At 40.5% G+C, this 20409-nt stretch overlaps 1 protein-coding gene across 22 annotated transcripts in view; it reads left to right on the top strand.

Moving 5' to 3' along the window:
* The window catches only part of BICD1 (BICD cargo adaptor 1), a 274492-nt gene that overhangs the window by 216862 nt on the left and 37221 nt on the right, over positions 1-20409 (top strand). For 6 of the 22 annotated variants that reach the window (XM_055280123.2, XM_055280126.2, XM_055280125.2 and 3 more), the window contains 4 exons: positions 855-1949; positions 7925-8076; positions 11510-11827; positions 12813-13006. In XM_055280123.2, coding sequence (XP_055136098.1) covers positions 855-1949; positions 7925-8076; positions 11510-11827; positions 12813-13006 — 1759 coding nt within the window. Of the gene's footprint in view, positions 1-854; positions 1950-5857; positions 6467-7924; positions 8077-11509; positions 11828-12812; positions 20191-20409 lie in introns of those variants that run through there. The other 16 variants (XM_055280140.2, XM_055280136.2, XM_063639207.1 and 13 more) reach the window with 7 other exon arrangements.

Below are 20409 nucleotides of genomic sequence, written 5' to 3'. Positions count from 1 at the left end.
CTGGGCATGGTGGCTCCCGCCTATAATCCTAGCACTTTGGGAGGCGGAGGCAGGGGGCTGGCACGCGCCTAGGTATTCAACACCAGCCTGGACGACATAGCAAGACTCTGTCTCTGCACGCACACAAAATTAGCCAGGTGTGGTGGTGCATACCTGTAGTCCCAGCTACTCAGGACACTGAGGTCGAAGGATCACTTGAGCCTGAGAGGCAGAGGCTTCAGTAAGCCATGATTGTGCCACTGCACTCCAGTGTGAGTGACAGAGTGAGACCCTGTCTTTAAAAAAAGATAAAAACTATCAAATGTAGTGCATGTTTATTTTGGGAACTAAATGCTTATTTTTAAGAGGATGGTTAAAGTACTCAGCATTATTTAGGGAGTTAAAGCCTTAGGTTTTAAACCTGATTTGGGGTTGAACTCTGGGAAGGAAAATATGATTGATTCATAGGCACCCTGATACAGTCACTTATGATCTGAAAAGCAGATGTACTCTAAGGCACTCAAAGGAAAATAACACCAGTCCTATGCGTATTCTTACAGTCATGTTGTTTTCTGCAAGGTGTTAAAAATGAAAATAAGATTGTTCTAATAACATTGAAGTTTCATGAGTATATGTGTATGATACAAGCAAAATTGATGGGTAACTACTTGCAGCGTAATTCTTTTAGAATTATGTACTTTTAGATTGACTTACCAGAACTGCTGAAATAAAAAACACTCCAATTTAATTTGAAATAGTGGGAACATTGGCTCTGCTGCAGTGATTTTAGTGTATACATGCCCGACTGTGAATGGACTAAGTTCATCATTGGTGCTGCATTGAGGTCATTCAGAGACTTTCTTTTGCCATTGCAGGTAGAGCGGGAAAAGGCCATTCTTTTGGCCAACCTACAGGAGTCACAGACACAGCTGGAACACACCAAGGGGGCACTGACGGAGCAGCATGAGCGGGTGCACCGGCTCACAGAGCACGTCAATGCCATGAGGGGCCTGCAAAGCAGCAAGGAGCTCAAGGCTGAGCTGGACGGGGAAAAGGGCCGGGACTCGGGGGAGGAGGCCCATGACTACGAGGTGGACATCAATGGTTTAGAGATCCTGGAATGCAAATACAGGGTGGCAGTAACGGAGGTGATTGATCTGAAAGCTGAAATTAAGGCCTTAAAGGAGAAATATAATAAATCTGTAGAAAACTACACTGATGAGAAGGCCAAGTATGAGAGTAAGATCCAGATGTATGATGAGCAGGTGACAGGCCTTGAGAAGATCACGAAGGAGAGTGGTGAGAAGATGGCCCACATGGAGAAGGAGCTGCAAAAGATGACCAGCATAGCCAACGAAAATCACAACACCCTTAATACGGCCCAGGACGAGTTAGTGACATTCAGTGAGGAGCTAGCTCAGCTTTACCACCATGTGTGTCTGTGTAATAATGAAACTCCCAACAGGGTCATGCTGGATTACTATAGGCAGAGCAGAGTCACCCGCAGTGGCAGCCTGAAAGGGCCTGATGATCCCAGAGGACTTTTATCCCCACGATTGGCCAGGCGGGGTGTGTCATCCCCCGTAGAAACAAGGACCTCATCTGAACCAGTTGCAAAAGAAAGCACAGAGGCCAGCAAAGAACCAAGTCCCACTAAGACCCCCACAGTCTCTCCTGTTATTACTGCCCCACCGTCATCTCCAGTATTGGATACAAGTGACATCCGCAAAGAGCCAATGAATATCTACAACCTTAATGCCATAATCCGGGACCAAATCAAGCATCTGCAGAAAGCTGTGGACCGGTCCCTGCAACTGTCTCGTCAAAGAGCAGCGGCTCGGGAGCTAGCCCCGATGATTGATAAAGACAAGGAAGCCTTAATGGAGGAGATCCTCAAGCTGAAGTCCCTGCTGAGCACCAAACGGGAGCAGATCGCCACACTGAGGGCGGTGTTGAAAGCCAACAAGCAGGTAATCTCATTCTCCTGGTGAAAGCATGCCAGTCAAAGCTTCCTTAACTAATGTATTCCCTAATTTTATTGAGTATCGAGTATCGTCAAGATGAGAGTTCAGATGCTTGGTCAGTGGATAAATAAAACTGTCCCAGTGTCAGATCAGAATGTCATAATAATTATTATTTTTAAATGATGAAATATCTGTGCCCAGCTAGGTGGAGGCAGAGGTGAGGAAGTTAAAGCAGGAACACAGGAGAAGATCCAGATGCCTTTCTGCAGATGTAGAAAGGCAGCTCAGGCGGTGCTGGGCTGAAGCCTGGCAGTGAGTGGCTGTGGAAACAGGAGATGGAGGGTGGCAGAATAGGCTGGCAAGGCAGGTTACACCAACCAGAGAGATACAGCAAGAAAGACAAACACCCAGCAGGCAGCTGGGGCAAACAGAGGGAAATCTGGATGCATACGGTGAAGAAGGTCTGATGGCCAATAACTAGACCCCAGCTTTGGAGCTGGAGGTTCAGATTCAAGACTCAATTTCTAGGGGTATAGCAAAATTATTATTTTTTAATTATTTTATTATTTTTGTTTTGAGACAGAGTCTCCCTCTGTTGCCCAGGCTGGAGTGCAGTGGCGCCATCTCTGCACACTGCAACCTCCGCCTCCTGGGTTCAGGCAATTCTCATGCCTCAGCCTCCGAAGCAGCTGGGATTACAGGCAGGTGCCACCATGCCCGGCTAACTTTTTGTATTTTCAGTGGAGACAGAATTTCGCCATATTGTCTAGGCTGGTCTCGAACTCCTGACCTCAAGTGATCCGCCCACCTCGGCCCCCCAAAGTGCTGGGATTACAGGCATGAGCCACCGCACCCAGCCAAGTATAGCAACATGAAAAGGAGTGTTTTGTCCTTCATCCCAAACTTAGAGAAACAAGAGCGCTAAATAAATGAACAAGTCAGGGATGAAAGGCAAGACAACTGTGAGGAACTGAGTAACAGAAACGAAGCCAGACGAATCGTTACCAACAAATTAAATAGTTTGGGGCCACTTTAGCAAGCAAATAATAGAGAGAGAGTGTGAGAGAGTATGAGAATGAGCTCTACCTGTGCTAGTGACCGCGTATCGGAAATTTAGGTTCATCTGGGATGTTAACTCACCTGGGTCAGAGCTTAAGTAATAGGGAGCTTTTCCTAGCTATTGATCTTGTCCTTCTGGACAAGTAGTAATGTTACAACATGAACCTGTCTAATTCCCAGCCCTCCTTAATGACTGAAATTGTTTGCACCCTGAGTTTTACCTGGGTGGGAGTGCTGCGAAATATAGGCAGGAAAATTATTTTCACCTTTATTTAGTTTATCTGAAAAGATATTCTCGAAAGACACATATTTGAGAAAGGTGCTGAATAAATGTTGGTATTGACAAAGAGAAGCAACAAAGCACCAAATGCCCTCTTGCAAACGCAAGCAGTGCCGGTGAATAGTAGGTCAAGGGAGCTCTTGGTCTTTGGAGAATGAGGGTTAATTTCAGATTCAGAGTGTTTTCTCCATTTGCCATCATCTGGGGAAAACCACGCCCTTATTATATCATCTACAGTGCAGCTTTCAAGTCCTCACCTCTAGTTCCCATAAATCTATTTATATAATTGACATCTATACCATAAGCTATAATATTGTTTGCACTATTAACATGTTTTATATAAACCTAAGGGCAAAATATGACTTTATTTTGTATTGTCACTTTAGAGAAATAGAAAAGATTAGAGTGAATGAAACCATCATTCTCAGCAAACTATTGCAAGGACAAAAAACCAAACACCGCATGTTCTCACTCATAGGTGGGAATTGAACAGTGAGAACACTTGGACACAGGAAGGGGAACATCACACACCGGGGCCTGTTGTCGGGTGAGGGGAGGGGAGAGGGACAGCGTTAGGAGATACACCTAATGTAAATGACGAGTTAATGGGTGCAGCACACCAACATGGCACATGGATACATATGTAACAAACCTGTACGTTGTGCACATGTACCCTAGAACTTAAAGTATAATAAAATATATATATATATATATAAAATAAATAAAATAAAAAGAGAAAAGATTAGGGTGAATGAAGAAGTTGTGAGAGATCTGACTCCAATTTTAGGTCAGAATAAAGGAATTTATTATTATAACTCTGCTATAATTTAAAGACCCAATGATTCGGAGTGGTCATAAATAACCAATACCATATTAGATAAGGCTTACACAAGGACATGCTATCCTGGGGCATTCTTGGTCAAGCCATCTAGATAACTTCTCTGACTTCTTCCTAAAGGTTGAATATTAACAATTTAGGGCTGGGTGCAATGGCTCACGCCTGTAATCCCAGCACTTTGGGAGGCCAAGGCCAGTGGATCACTTGAGGTCAGGAGTTTGAGACCAGCCTGACCAACATGGAGAAACACCGTCTTTACTAAAAATACAAAATTAGCCAGGCGTGGTGGCGGGTACCTGTAATCCCAGCTACTTGGCAGGAGAATCGCTTGAACCCGGGGGGCGGAGGTTGTGGTGAGCCGAGATCGCATGACTGCGCTCCAGCCTGGGCAACAAGAGTGAAAATCTGTCTTAAAAAAAAAAAAAAAAAAAATCAAGATGCTTAACCGAAACAGAGGTATGGATGAGGACACTTGGCCAACCAACAGAGACTAATTTGTGAACAAGCATTCATTGATTACATATTTTCTGGGAGGCAGTAAGTAGGGATGCAAAAATAAATGACATAATCTAGTAGGAATTCCACAATTGCCTACAGCTGTTTACAAGACAGGACGTATCAAGCACTTTAGAGTGATGTAAACAGTACCACAGGAAATCAGAACAGAACAAAGCATTCCCAGCTGAAGTTTTATTTTCACAGTGCTTTGTGGTACAGGTTGCGTATCCCTTTTCCAAAACGTTTGGGATGAGAAATGTTTCAGATTTTGGATTTTGGACATTTGCATATATACATAATGAGTTATCTTGGGGATGGGATCCAAGTCCAAACATGAAATTTACTTACGTTTCATGTATTCCTATATACATAGCCTGAAGGTAATTTTATACAATATTTTTAATGATTCTGTGGCTGAAACAAAGTTTTGACTCTGACTCATTACATGAGGTCAGGTGTAGAATTTTGTGGCTCATGTCAGCACTCAAAAGGTTTCAGATTTTGAAGCATTTTGGATTTTGGATTAAGAATGCTCAACCTGTACCATTTGCATTACATTAGAGTTACAGTCTATATGGGCTCAGTAAATTAAATGAAAACACATTTCTAGCGATGCATTTGGTCTACACGTTCATGATGTTGGGCCTGTTGCTGTGATGCTTGTGTGCCGTAAATAGCTTCAAGTATTAACAGATGACATTCACTATATTTAGACATTGTGGAATGTTTGTTTTTAAAGTTAAGGTGAGAATTCTGGGGTACAGGGGAAAAAAGGAAATCTCCCTGTTTTAAAATAGGCATTCTACTATACAGCCATAAGAAAGAAAAGAATGAGATCATGTCATTTACAGGGACATGGCTGGAGTTGGAGACCATTATCCTTAGCAAACTAACACAGGAACAGAAAACCAGATACCGCATGTTCCCACTTATAAGTGGGAGCTAAATGATGAGAGCAAATAGACACATAGAGGGGAACAACACACACTGGTTCCTATTGGAGGCTGAAGGATGAGAGGAAGGAGAGGATCAGGAAAAATAACAAATGGATACTGGGCTTATACACCTGGGTGAAGAAATAATTGGTACAGCAAACTCCCCTGACACACATTTACCTATGTAACAAACCTGCACATCCTGCAGCTGTACCCCTGAACTTAAAAGTTAAAAATAAATAAATGAAATAGGCATTCTGTAGTCTCTATGAGTCTTCTCATTTACCGAAGGATTTTTTCATAGGCACAGTGCCTTCTGATGAAGTCAGTAAGTGCTTATGAAGCACCGTCCATCTAGCACTGTGCTAGATGCTGAAGATTCAAAGAAGACTAACATATGGTCCCTGCCTTCCAGAAGACTCAGCCTCCTGGGGATGTCAGGATAGAAACACAATTACAGTTCAACGTTACACATGCTGTAATCCAAGTTATGAGAACAATGCAGAGGAAGCAACTAAGGTGTCCTAGAAGAGCGGAAAAGACTGCACAGAAGCAATTATACCTTAGTTTGTTCTTAAAGGATAAGGCGTTGTTTTCCAGAGGAGGAGGAAGTAATTCCAGACAGAACAGTAGGTAGAGAGGCTTAGGGGTGACAAAATAGAATGATATATTCAGGGAATGCTCACAAAGGTCTATGTGGCTGGAAATAAGACTTTTTTTCAATTTAGAAAGTCAACTTTGGAATGTGTGGAGAAAGTGGTGAATGCAGACATCAGCAAATCCAATGAGTTTTGGATACTTAAAATTACTTAATTCAGGAAAAACTTTGCACAGTCTATGGACAAACAAATCTACAAACAAAACTGTGGCTTTGGGGTATTTGTCACAAACAATAAATGAGTTCGTATTTCTATTTCAGATCTAGCTCTTCTGTTATCCGCCACTTTATTCCCCTTAGATACTGACCATGGGATTCTGTGTGCTTACAAATTTGTTACATCTACATTTCACAACTTAAGCATACTTTTCTGTTTTAAATGAATACGTGTCTAAGCTTTTTAAACACTAAACAACTGCCATTTTTCCCCAGGTCAGTTTCTGCATTGTGGATAATTTTCTGAATCTGTAAGATTTCTGAAGATTCCTCCAAGTATTAACACTACAGAACATACAGAAGTATTTTATGAGTAAAGTCTCATTTTAATCTGAATTTAAATCCAATCAAAACTCATAAGAAACTACTTCGGAATCAAAACAGTAACAAAGTACCCTATCCCAACATTGATATAATTAAGAAATAATTTATTTCTATAGATCTTGGCACTTTGCATATGAAGATTTGAAGCTGCCCACTTCAAGCACAAAAAGAAATGTTAAAAACCAAGGTAGTCTTCCTGGGAAACCCCATTAGTAATGGATTTCTCTACTAGTATTGGGGTTTTTCATTAGTATGGGGTATCTGTATACACTTTGAAAAGTTATAGTTTCCAGTTTGTAAAAATCATGTGTTCCCAGTTTGGCTTCAACATGCCAACTGTGTGCTATGCATCAAACAGGCAATCCCTAATTATACACTGATTTTAGGCATTGATTCAGTCAGTGCGTTCTTCTACTCGTGTGTGTTCCAGGGTAGCTCTTGATTTGAAACGCTATTAATTCCAACAGCTTCAGATATGCCCAAATCCCAGATTCAAACAAATGTTTTAACTCATTCAGCATTTTATAACCCCTACTTTTATGGAGATTTTGAAGGAATTATATTTGACTATATTTCATTGTTTGGACAAATTGTATGCAAATTAGAAAGTAATTAGTTCTTTATCACTTCTTTTCCTTAAACATATGATAACATGGATTTATAGTTTATCATATACTCATATTATAAATTACAATGGTGTATGTCTTTTATTCTATGTTTTGGGCCCACAGAGCACAGGTGACAAAATTTGAATTCTAACGTATTCCAATTTGATTATTCCAATTGAAGCTGTGCTTCTTTACTAAATAATTGGTAAAAAATTTTTTTGTCTAAAGTTTCATTTTTGGCTCCCTCCTTGTCCTAAAATCCCATACTTTCAGCAATCTGCATTAAATATTTATTAAACTACCGTCATTCTCTTAGCTCCTGATACTCACTCTGGCTCGCAGCAGGCTTCTAGGGCAATTTAACCACATTGTGAATTCACAACACATTTTGACATTAAAGAAAAATTTCCCTGTGTCCAAAGTGCATACCTGTGTTTATATAAAACGTAACCAAATCAATTTCACTTTCCTTTTATAAAAGAACATAATAGGCACAGCATGAAGCAATCTGTGTGATGGATTTTCCTGATATGAAAATTGTAAGCGGTGTGATTTTCTGCTTTAGACAGCTGAGGTGGCGCTAGCTAATCTCAAGAACAAATATGAAAATGAAAAAGCAATGGTGACTGAAACCATGACGAAGCTTAGAAATGAACTGAAGGCTTTGAAAGAAGATGCTGCAACCTTCTCATCCCTGAGAGCAATGTTTGCAACAAGGTAACAGTATTTTCTTCCTACCACTGGGTGTGGTAGGTGGGGAAAAGGCTTTAAGAGTCACAGCTCTGCCTTTGTGCATGTTGAGTGTATCTGGTGAGTAGTCTAGGATGGCTAAGTGTGAAGAAAATCGGTGGAAGTCCTCTCTGACGCGTCTAAATTTTGCAAGCCTTCTGTGCTGTTTTCCAGAGCCCCCTACTGAACACGCTGGATCCAGAAATTCTATTACATAAAAATATTTTTTAAGTAAGCTAATATTAATAGATTGTTTCTAGAATTTATGCATCCCAAAGAGACTCTCCCTCCAAATAAAAAGCTTTCAGTAAGGAAAAAACCCCACTTCCTCGAATAGCTAAATATTATCACCTCTGAAATAGAGTTCTGTGAAGGAAGTAGGTGAAAGTATATAAAAGTGCCTTACCTTTAGTACTGTGCGAGAAGGTACTGTCATAATGAAGGTTAATAATCATCATATCGCCTAACTACTTACAATTTTTTTTTTTTTTTTTTTTTTTTTGAGGCAGAGTCTCACTCTGTCGCCTAGGCTAGAGGGCAGTGGTGCGATCTCAGCTCACTGCAACCTCCGCCTCCCAGGTTCTAGCGATTCTCCTGCCTCACCCTCCCGAGTAGCTGGGACTACAGGTGCCCACCACCACGCCCGGCTAATTTTTTGTACTTTTAGTAGAGACAGGGTTTCACCCTGTTAGCCAGGATGGTCTCAATCTCCTGACCTCGCGATCCGCCCACCTTAGCCTCTCAAAGTGCTGGGATCACAGGCGTGAGCCACCGCACCCGGCTGTATTTTGTGTTTAAACATGAAGTGATTGTTAAGAATGTATTTGATTTGAAGTTTTCAGAATCTTGAGATTTTCAATATACTGTTGAAATACATTTTTTGCTGTCACAATGCAGTGTCAAAAAAGACCTTTTTTTTTTTTTTTTTGAGATAGGGTCTCACTCTGTCACCCAGGCTGAAGTGCAGTGGTGCCCTCTCGGTTCACTGCAGCCTGGACTTCCTGGGCTCAAGCAGTCCTCCCACCTCATCTCAGCCTCCCGAGTGGCTGGGATTGCAGGCTTGCACCACCACACCCGCTAATTTTTGTGGTTTTTGTGGAGGCAGGGTCTCACTGTGTTGCCCAGGCTGGTCTCAAACTCCTGGGCTCAAGAGATCCTCCCACCTCGGCCTCCGAAAGCCCTGAGATACGGGTATGAGCCACCATGCCCGACCAAATCCTACCAATTATGTATCTTGTATGATGCAAACTTGGTGCAAAATTCACGAATAACTACTATGGCTTTACTTGCAGATTTAGTAAATAATTTACATGTAGCTGATACATGTAAAAGTGTTAAAAACAAAAAAAGATCTCCTGAGCTTTATAGGAGTCCCCCAGAAACCGTCCAGCTTTCTTTGTACGTTAGAAGGGTACAGGCTTAAGCTCAGACCTTCTGATTGAATCTCTTGGAGACGGCAGTGAGGAGGCTGAGTGCCGGAGAGCCCACAGGGGTGCAGAGGAACTGGAGGGAACTAGCTTCTGGGTCTCAGGGCATGGCAGTGTTTGGGGAATAGAATGTGTTTACCTGGCCGCTATGGTGGACAGGATAAAGAATAGGAATGGGGCACAATGTCCCTCTCTTTGATGAAAGAATCAGGATTACATTTGGAATCAAGAAGACATAAATTTCCTCTTTGAGAAGGAAATTTTTAAAAATGTCAAAAGACATTTCAAGTCTGAATCTGATTTATATAAGAATTATTATTCCCTGGCCGGGCACGGTGGCTCACACCTGTAATCCCAGCACTTTGGGAGGCCGAGGTGGGTGGATCACCTGAGGTCAGGAGTTCGAGACCAGCCTGGCCAACGTGGTGAAACCCCGTCTCTACTAAAAATACAAAAATTAGCCGGGCATGGTGGTACTCGCCTGTAATCCCAGCTACTCAGGAGGCTAAGGGAGGAGAATCACTTGAACATGGGAGATAGAGGTTGCAGTGAGCTGAGATCATGCCACTGCACTCCAGCCTGGGTGATAGAGCGAGACTCCGTCTCAAAAATAATAATAATTTTTTATAAAAAGGAATTGTTATCCCCAAATTGTCCGTTTTCACAGACTTGTTTTGGCGTGAACAATATTTGTTATTCATATTTTAGTGGGTAAATAAACTCAGAAAAAAGACAAAACTCAGAATGAGCTTTTTCCCCATGCCACCTCTACCTTCCAAATGTATATGTGCTCAGGTTTTGCCTTTGGTAAGGAAAAAAGATCACCGAGCTTATCTTCCTTCTTCGGCACAAGTATGACACCTGAATAAAGATGTTTTGGACAGCCTGCTGTATCTATATCAAACCCTGTGCAAATCTTGGTTTTTGCAGGGTTTTCTGTTTTTTGTTTTTTGACAACTCATTGCTCTGTCATCTGGTTGAGAAATCATTGGAAATGCTCAGTTTTCTAATTTAGGCAAATCAGTCAAATTGACGAGCAACAGCTGCAATCTATACTAAATTAAACTAAAACGTATAAATATAGATAAGGAAATGTTTTCTTTATAAGCATTATTATTTTGGATACTATAGGCATAGCCTATAATAAACTTGTTACATTCCTCCAAAGAATACAATGTTACACAGTAAAAAGAGCTACTGTAAGACACTTCAGGTACGGTGGACATTGCGTGAGACTTGACTGTTTGTTATTCTGCTGTTACACAGCAGCCCCACGATAACTCTGTCCCTGGGGTTTAAGACATTGCCTATTAAGACTGTCTCTATATGGGCTGGGTGCAGTGGCTGATACCTGTAATCCCAGCACTTTGGGAGACTGAGGCAAGAAGATCACTTGAGGCCAGGAGTTCGAGACCAGTCTTGGCAACATAGTGAGACCCTGTCTCTTTAAAAAATAATGACTGGGCGTGGTGGCTCACGCTGGTAATCCCAGCACTTTGGGAGGCCAAGGTAGGAGGATCACTTGAGGTCAGGAGTTTGAGACCAGCCTGGCCAACATGATGAAACCCCGTCTCTACTAAAAAAAAATACAGAAATTAGCTTGGCATGGTGGCACACTCCTGTAATTTCAGCTACTCGGGAGGCTGAGGCATGAGAATCGCTTGAATCTGGGAGGCAGAGGTTGCAGTGCGCCAAGATCACGCCCACTTCACTCCAGCCTGGGTGATACAGCAAGACTCGGTCTCAAAAAGCAAATAAACAAAACAACAACAAAATAATAATAAATTTAAAAAAAAAGTCCCATATATCTCATTGTATGGATGAATATACATTCCAATTTTCTGCTATTATAGGTTATTTACATTCTATTGCTAGACCTTTAAACCAGTCTTCTAAATTTCTAAATTTCAGTCAAATTTATTACTTTTCAACTTAAGTCCCAAATTCAATTTCACCAAGATTTTCCTCTGACCGCTTCGCTGTTTCGGTTCCAGATGTGATGAATATGTCACCCAGTTGGATGAGATGCAGAGACAGTTAGCAGCCGCAGAGGATGAGAAGAAGACTCTGAATACTTTGTTACGAATGGCTATCCAGCAAAAACTCGCCCTGACCCAGAGGCTGGAGGACTTAGAGTTTGACCATGAGCAGTCCCGACGCAGCAAAGGCAAACTCGGAAAGAGCAAGATCGGCAGCCCTAAAGTAAGTGGGGAGGCATCAGTCACCGTACCCACCATAGACACTTACCTCCTGCATAGTCAGGGCCCACAGACACCCAACATTCGGGTCAGCAGTGGCACTCAGAGGAAAAGGTATGCATGCAGCGATCTTCGCAGTACGGTGCAGTAGCCAGATTTTAGTTAACTGCAAAAATGAATGTGCTCTTGTTGTGGAGGTTGGAGGAGGGGAAGGAAAAGGAAAAATGGGAGCTGGCATAGAAATGGTCTTGCTAATGTGGGTCTTTCCAGATCGAAACCTTTTTGATAATTGTGTTTATGTAGTCCTTTCTAACCCCCTGCCCAATCCCTCCTCTTGATGAATCATAACATAATTTTCAAGTGTCTGTTAATATTTTTGCTACTCTTTGTATGTGTAAATATGCCTCTCCCTTACCTCCAACCTAAGAATTGGTAGAAAAAGGTGGATATTAAGAATGAAGCTGTGTTCTACCTGGGTTATAATTTTAAAAGTCATTGTACCTTTGGAAATGGTGCTGTTTATCAGCTTCTCTTTAATGGGGCAAGGGTATGAATATGTTGTCTTAGGCATACTTTTGTCCATATGACCAAAGCTGATGACGGACTGAAAGGGGATGTCGATATCTAGATAAAATGGGATGGAATACGCACAGTCCTTTTCTTGAAAGCAGGTTTTTGTGCTTTTTCATTTGGCATGGGAATATTGCTCAGAGAAACCACGTGTAAGGTTTTTAGGGGCTGGATTGTGACCTCTTTCCAGAGTCCTGGCTGTTGAGTTACTTACCCTGTATTTTCGGTTAATGGTAACATTTTTATTTTAGGAGCTTTCATTAAAGACTCAAGTAATGTATTTTCTATTTGCGGTTCAAGCTGACTAACTGTAATAAATCTCTTTTCCAGTATCCAGAACAGTTTCCAAATAGGGTTGTATCCTGATGTGGAAACTGAAAAAAAAAAAAAAAAAAGCAAAAATATTGATTTACATATTTAAACAATTAAATGCCAATATAAATAATGTTGTCACTGGTGAGGCGTTGAAAGGTAATTAAAGTAAACCTTTTTTGTTTCCTATATGTATTTTTCTTGGATCTCCTGCAAGACAATTTTCACCTTCCCTTTGTGATCAGAGCCGTCCCAGGACTTCAGGGGCTTCCTACCTACAGAATTTATTAAGAGTTCCCCCTGATCCCACCTCCACAGAATCATTTCTTCTGAAGGGCCCCCCTTCCATGAGTGAACTCATCCAAGGGCACCGGCTCAGCAAGGAAAAAAGGTTAACCGTGGCTCCACCAGGTAAACATTTTTTCCTTGGGTGCATGTGATGCAAATGATTAGTTGAATAGACTCTCCCCTTCCTTCCAGTCACTCAGGCCCACGCAACTGCAGAGTCTACCTTTGATGGTGTGTAAATTCCTACAAGTCAAGTAAAAACTTCCTTACACTTAGCTTCCCATTTCCTCCTTCACTCATATTCCTTAGAATGACAGACTTCCATTTAACAGCCAAAGATGGCAAATGAGAGTTGGAAGGAATGGGATAGGTAAAGGGAAACTAGCAGCAAGCACAGCGCACACACACTTGGATCCTATTTGCAGTTTGGTAGCTCATGGCGAGTCCATCTTGGTCAGATTTGGCCAGTTCTCTCTTATCATTTTTAAATGTAATTTCCATAAAGGGAGCCATATGTATAAGAAGGCTTTTGGGCTGATTTCCTTTTGTAGTGACTCAGAATGTCTCCTCAATCATTACATTGGGAATAAAAGTAAAACCCTCTAAGATTTTGCTCCTCAGGGACATTTAGGTCTTAGCATGATGTTCTTGGTTCTTGTAGATTGCAAGCCCCCATTGGTTAATGCTTACCAACATGCTCACACTTAGCTTCACTATTTTGCATTTTTCTTTCTTCCTTCCTTCCTTTCATTCTTTTTACTTGTTCTATGAAGAGGCCTAAATTGAAAATGTGACATATGGCAAATAGAGAAAATTATTCTTGCTTAAAAATCATCCTTTTAAGGAATCCCTGCATGTGAGTGTAGCGCAGAAGTGGCAAACAAGGAGCCCATAAACCAATGTAAGCTTAAAGGCAGCTGTTATTTGACTATTGCCAGAAAATAAAAACTAAAACTAATTTAAGTTAGTTATTGACAGTTAAAAATTCAAGAGATTTTATATGAGCATCAGCATTTCGGCCTCTTTTGGAAGATTCTGAATATCTGGCAGCCCTAGGTCTGTGTTCACGCCTGTCAACACCTGTTGGAGCTCTGTAGTGGCTGCTGCTGTTAGGGCAAGCTTTGCACTTTGCCACAGTCCCCACTCCTCCTTATTACTTATACCCAGCCTGCTATCCTCATTTCTATTCTCTCCTGGCCCCTCCTGTAGTCTTTGAGTTTGCCACCGTTGAAATAGAATTTATTTTTTCATTTTACCTTAATTCCTTTTTGCAAACCTCAGCCTTTGGATCTCTAACACTTTCCTTATCTGATTCATGGAATCAGCCTACTGATTGGGATTAAAAGATGTGGTGTAGAAACTGATAGTGCATTTCATGTTCTAAAGGTGTTTGAGGAAATTGGTAGTGATAATGAGTTGGAATGGTGTAATAGCCAAAATATACACCTAAGAAGAAAAACAGTAAAAACTGCTTGGTGTTTTTAATTTCATAACTGGTTTCCTATTGTTTTAGACCTCCTTGGAAGGTACCTTGAAGTATTCTGTGAATCACCAAAGTGGTAATGATTTATCAGGATACCTAACTCGGATAAAACCCACAAGTCTTCTTTTTAGTGTTCCAGATGGATTTAGTAGCACTATCTACTGGAACTTAGAAAAGAAATTGGTATGATTAATAAATAACTCCTATTGCTGTTTAATTAAAAAGATAACATCTCAATAAGGTTAAAAATGAATAATCAATGTTAACAATAACTGTTTTCATTTTTGTGTGACTGGTTTTTGTTTACATGAATATATATTTTATATTGTTATCATTACATTGTTTAAACCATGAACATTATATCACAAGCTTTTCCATGTTGTTATCTAGTCTCGTTTTTATTTGTTAAAGTTATTGTATCATAGATTTTGTTTCGGATGCTGTTACCACATTAATCACTACTTCTCTTCTTGTCCACTGAGGTAGTTTTTCATTATTTGTTATATTATAGAGCACTGCTGGGAATACCCTCATGCATTCAGCTTCTCATCTATTAAATTTTTCTCAAGAGTGAGATCGCTCAGTTAGAGGTTGAACATCTTTATGTTTTTTGCTCCATTCTGATGTTGCTATCAAGAAGGGTATATCAATGTACTAAAAGCCCATAAAACACTTTCCCTTTTTCCCACATTGGGAATCTTTCTGCTCCTTTATACACACTGTACACATCTTACAACTCTAAAGTCAGTTAGCATACATGAATGAGAGCACCATGTATTGTCTTAAACTCTTTAGTTTTGAATAACCAGAAAATACCATTGACCTTAGAAATGATTACTATTTATGAGATTCCAGGCCGGGTGCAGTGGTTCACACCTGTAATCCCAGCACTTTGGGAGGCCAAGGCAGGTGAATCGCTTGGGCTCAGGAGTTTTAGACCAGCCTTGGCAACATGGTGAAACCCTGCCTCTACAAAAATTAGCCAGGTGTGGTAGTGAGCACCTGTAGTCCCAGCTACTCAGGAGGCTAAGGTGGGATCCCTTGAGCCAGGGAGGCGGAAGTTTCAGTGAACCGAGATCACACCACTACACTCCATCCTGGGTGACACAGTGAGACACTGTCTCAAAAAAAAAAAAAAAAAAAAAAAGATTAGAGATATAAGGAATGTGGAATTCAGAATAATCACCAGACCAGAAAATCATGCTAATGACAGCTTAACATATTGATAACCTTTATAATTCTCACCATTTATGTAAAGTTAAAATAATAAAAGAGGAAAGGAAGTAAAGCTGTTATTATAGCCTTAGGAATTTTTAATTATGTATCGTGGAATCAACCAGATTAACGCTTAATAAATTACTATCAAATCAATCTTAGCAACATTTTCTAAAAGGTCCTAGTTAAATGAATTACTATAGAAAGTGACTGACCATCCACACCAAATAAATTGTAGCTTCTACAAATATCTGCATTATTACCCATATATGTTATTTTCCCTCAGCTGAACTATATAGGGTAAGACATATCAAACATTTTTATGATGCTTTTACTATATAAAATCTTTTCATTAAGCCAAGAAAGAGAAAATATGACATATAATACCAGTCTTATGTTCTATATAAGAAATAGCATAAGCCCCTGGGAAATAGTAGATTTTATGAGTATTTTTAAATTCATGAGTTTAACCATTATAAAATTTGCTAGCTAGTAACAATATCTATTAATCATTTTAAAAGGAAAATTCTCTATTAATCAGAATGTTTTTGATAAGCATTGTTTTCTTATATATGTATATTTGTTTTTGTTTGTTTTTGTTTTTTTTTCTTTTTTTTTTTTTGAGACGGAGTCTTCCTCTGTCACCCAGGCTGGAGGGCAGTGGCGCAACCTTGGCTCACTGCAAGCTCCGCCTCCCAGGTTCATGTCATTCTCCTGCCTCAGCCTCCCAAGTAGCTGGGACTACAGGCGCCCGTCACCACGCCCGGCTAATTTTTTGTATTTTTAGTAGAGATGGAGTTTCACAGTATTAGCCAGGATGGTCTCAATCTCCTGATCGTGATCCGCCCGTCTTGGCCTCCCAAAGTGCTGAGATTACAGGCGTGAGCCACAGCGCCCAGCCTAAAATATATTTATAGTACATCTTTTTCGATGATTTTTAATTATTCTAATAAGCAGATATGGGCTTTATTTTTCTATTGAGGACCGTTGAAGCAATTACCTCAACTAAAAATGAAATCAGTTTAATTCGTTTTTAATCCTTCAGTTGAAGAATTGAGAGAGGTATGTCTCGTTTAAAAATTTAAGACACAGAACATAAAATGTTATTTATTCTGTACAAGAGATACTTTCAAATAGATTTTATTTCTATGAGATGGTAAACAGAAAACCTCATCTCCTTAAATGCACAATTTCTCCATTCTGGAGAATCAACTATAGGGTGGGGCATTGATTTTCAACATTAGTAGAATATTTTATACTAATTGATTAATGCATTATACTGATCGATTTGCTGCATTAGTACAACCTTTTAAGGGAAAATTCTGGTGTTTCCCTCTGGCTGGCTCAGCTTCTGCAGCCTCAGCCCTTGCAGTTCCAGTGCTTCTGGCCATGGTGCTTGTTAACTTTCTTGTTCTTAACTTTATCCTTATCCTGGCACACAAATTCCAGTGTCCTTCCACATGCCCGTCTTAGTTTTCACAGTTTCAGTTACCAGCTGGTCTGAGAAGTGCCTATCAGCCTTGATGACCTTGACCCAAAAGGGACCCTGTTGTCATCAAGGAGTTTGTAATTAGGCAGCAGATTGTATGTCTTCACAAAATTGTTGCCTATTTTTTAGCCAGCATTTTATCTTGACTCCTTAACTACCTAGGCCTATATCCTTCTCCTCCTCCTCCTTCCCCTCTTCCTCTCCTCCTCATCATCTTACCATTTAATCAATAATTGCAATCAGCCTGTCAGAATATGTAAAAGGAATCCATATAATTCACAGGCAGGAGTTGTTATTTCTGTAGTAAAGACCTGACTGCAGCATTTACACATAATAAATAGGAAATGGCAAACCTGGGGAAGCAAGCTTGAACTCAATCTGGAAGTAATAGCCTAAGCAGCTTGCTCTTCACACTGTGTTTCCCATGTCACGCTTTTCCTCTTAGATATCTTGCTTCTCCCTCTCATTTCAATCTCCTCCCTCCTTCTGTTCCTCCCTCCTTCCATCCCTCCCTCCTCTCTTTCTCTGACACAATGACTCAGCTAGTTTAAGAGAATGGTATTATTTTGAAGTCTGAAAATGTTTCTGTGATATTTTGCATTTTACTGATTTTTAAAGCAACTTACAGAAGTGTATTAGCCTTAGATACATAATCACCCCTTGAGATATATAGTCAACAATACACACCGACATGTTCATAGTAAAAACTGCCTTTATGTTTCACTGCATTCAAACAAGTAGATATTTGTTTGATTCATGTATTGCAAAGCCTATGTTCTTAAGCATGTACCCAAATCACATTTATTTCATTAATCCATTTACTCATTCACCAGAATTTAATAAAATTTAGTGAATATCTGCTATGTGTCAGGCACTTTTCTTGGCTCTTGATATACAATGATATTCAAATAAAACTCATAGTCTGGTGGGGGAGGTAGGAGACAAATATGTACTGATGTTAATAGATATTCTTGAAATAAATAAAGGAATTAGGATGGTTAGGAACATCCTTCCAGAAGAAATGCAAGGCTGGCCATGAAAGGTGACTATATCGTAATAGGCAGAAGGTGGCAGCGCAGGTGTGGGTCATAAGAAGAACCTTATAGGAAAGTAGGTCAACTTGCCCCAGTGCCATGAGCTCAATACTACAACCTGGTGCAGGACTTGGAAGTAATAGAAAGCAAGGCTGCAAAGGTGGACAGGGACCTGAAGACAGAGGGCCAGGTTAGTGAGAGCAGACCTTACCACGGGCACAGCCTAGCAGTTTTAAGAACAGGATCAGATTTTCATTTGAGAAAATCACCCTGATGACAAGGTGGAGAATGGATTAGATGTGGGTAACATCTAACATAAAGAAGCAGGTACAGAGACTCATAAAATATGCAGATGAGAGGTAGTGGAGACCAGAATCAAAACTGTGAGGAATAGGAATGTTTAAATATGTCCCAAGTTACAATTCAGTTATATATTTCATCAGCCAGCATGTCCCGTGCACACACAACCTGCTCTTACCGCTTTCCATGTTCTGTATGTGGAAGGAGCTCAGTCAATCTTGTTTGAACTAATGACCTCAGTATTTTGTACTTTATAAATTATATTTTTTCCTATAGAGGCTTTTCTATTTATGTGTGTTCCACTTCCCCATATCACTATACTTTCTTTTTCCACAGGATTCAATTCTTGAACTGGTAGGAGTGAAGGGTAGTCTGTTGAAACCTGTAATCTCTTAGGCTTGTATTTTCTTTGAACATAGTTTCCACAGAATTCTTCCCTGCAGGGGAAGGCCTGGGCACTTCTTGATGTCAGAACATGTTGTCTTTAGTTTGGAATCTGCCAAAACAAAAGTTAAATCAAAAATGTTAATTCCTGCCACCCCAGCACTTCGGGAGGCCAAAGCAGGGGGATTGCTTGAGCCCAGGAGTCCGAGACTGGCCTGGGTAACATAGCGAGACCTCGTCTCTACATTAAAATTTAAAAATTAGCTGGATGTGCTGGCATGTATTCATAGTCCCAGCTGCTCAGGAGGCTAAGGCGGGAGGATTGCTTGAGTCTGGGAGGTCGAGGCTGCAGTGAGCCACTGCACTCAACTAGTGACAGAGTGAGACCCTGTCTCAGAAAAAAAAAAAAAAAGAATAAAAAATATATTATCACAAAATTGTCAACCACATGTAGAGAAATACATTTTTATACTTGCTGTGTATTTTTCAATGGTTCAAAAATTTTAAAGTACAAAGGGTATACAGTAGATGGTAGATTTCTGCCACAACTGGGCCCACCCAACCTTTTGTATTTTTCCAGAAACATTCTATACATATATAAGGAAACGCACATAAATATATACATATATAAAAACATATGCATTTTACATATGTGTTAATACCATTGGCACGACCACAGACGTTATGCATGCCGGTTTTTTTTTCACTTGATATATCTGGGTTCTTCTTTCCTATACATTCATCTTTTTGTTCCTTTTGAGTCAGAAGAAGTTATGAAGGGGAAGGAAGACATGCTTGAGCTCTTTAAGAAAGCTTGGAATTGTCTATGTGTACAGTAGAAATATTTCTTGCCAAATGATAAAATGACAGCTGCAAGAATGTTTCTGTTCAGAACTATTCAATAGAAATATGATATAAACCATATATGTAAATTTAAATTCTCTAGTAGTCTAGTAGTCGTGTTAGAAAAAGTAAAAAGAAGTCAGGCACCATGGCTCATGCCTATAATCCCAGCACTTTGGGAGGCCAAAATGGAGGATCACTTGAGCCCAGGAGTTCAAGACCAGCCTGGGCAACATGGCGAAACCATGTCTCTACAAAAAATAAAAAGATTATTCGGGCATAGTGGCTGTGCCTGTAGTCTCAGCTACTGAGGAGGCTGAGATGGGAGGGTTGCTTGAGCCCAGGAGATTGAGGCTGCAGTGAGCCATGATCGTGCAACTGCACTCCAGGCTGGGTGACAGAGCAAGACCCTGTTTCAAAAAATAAATAAAATAATAAGAAAAAAGTGAACTTAATTTTAGTAATAGATTTTAATTGACACGCTATATCCATAATGTGATCATTTCAACATGGAATTCATAGGTGACTAACACCTATAATTCCACTTTGGGAGGCTGAGGTGGGTGGATCCCTTGAGGCTAAGAGTTCGAGACGAGCCTGGGCATCATGGTGAAACCCTGTCTCTACAAAAACTACAAAAATTAGCCAGTCATGGTGGTGCACGCCTGTAGTTCCACCTACTCAGGAGGCCAAGGTGTGGGGATCGCTTGAGCCCAGGAAGCAGAGGTTGCAGTGAGCCAAGATTGTGCTAGTTCTTTCCAGCCTGGGTGACAGAGTG

This window comes from Symphalangus syndactylus, chromosome 5 (assembly GCF_028878055.3).
Source record: "Symphalangus syndactylus isolate Jambi chromosome 5, NHGRI_mSymSyn1-v2.1_pri, whole genome shotgun sequence".
Lineage (NCBI taxonomy): Eukaryota > Metazoa > Chordata > Mammalia > Primates > Hylobatidae > Symphalangus > Symphalangus syndactylus.
This window is presented reverse-complemented; position numbering and strand designations above follow the sequence as displayed.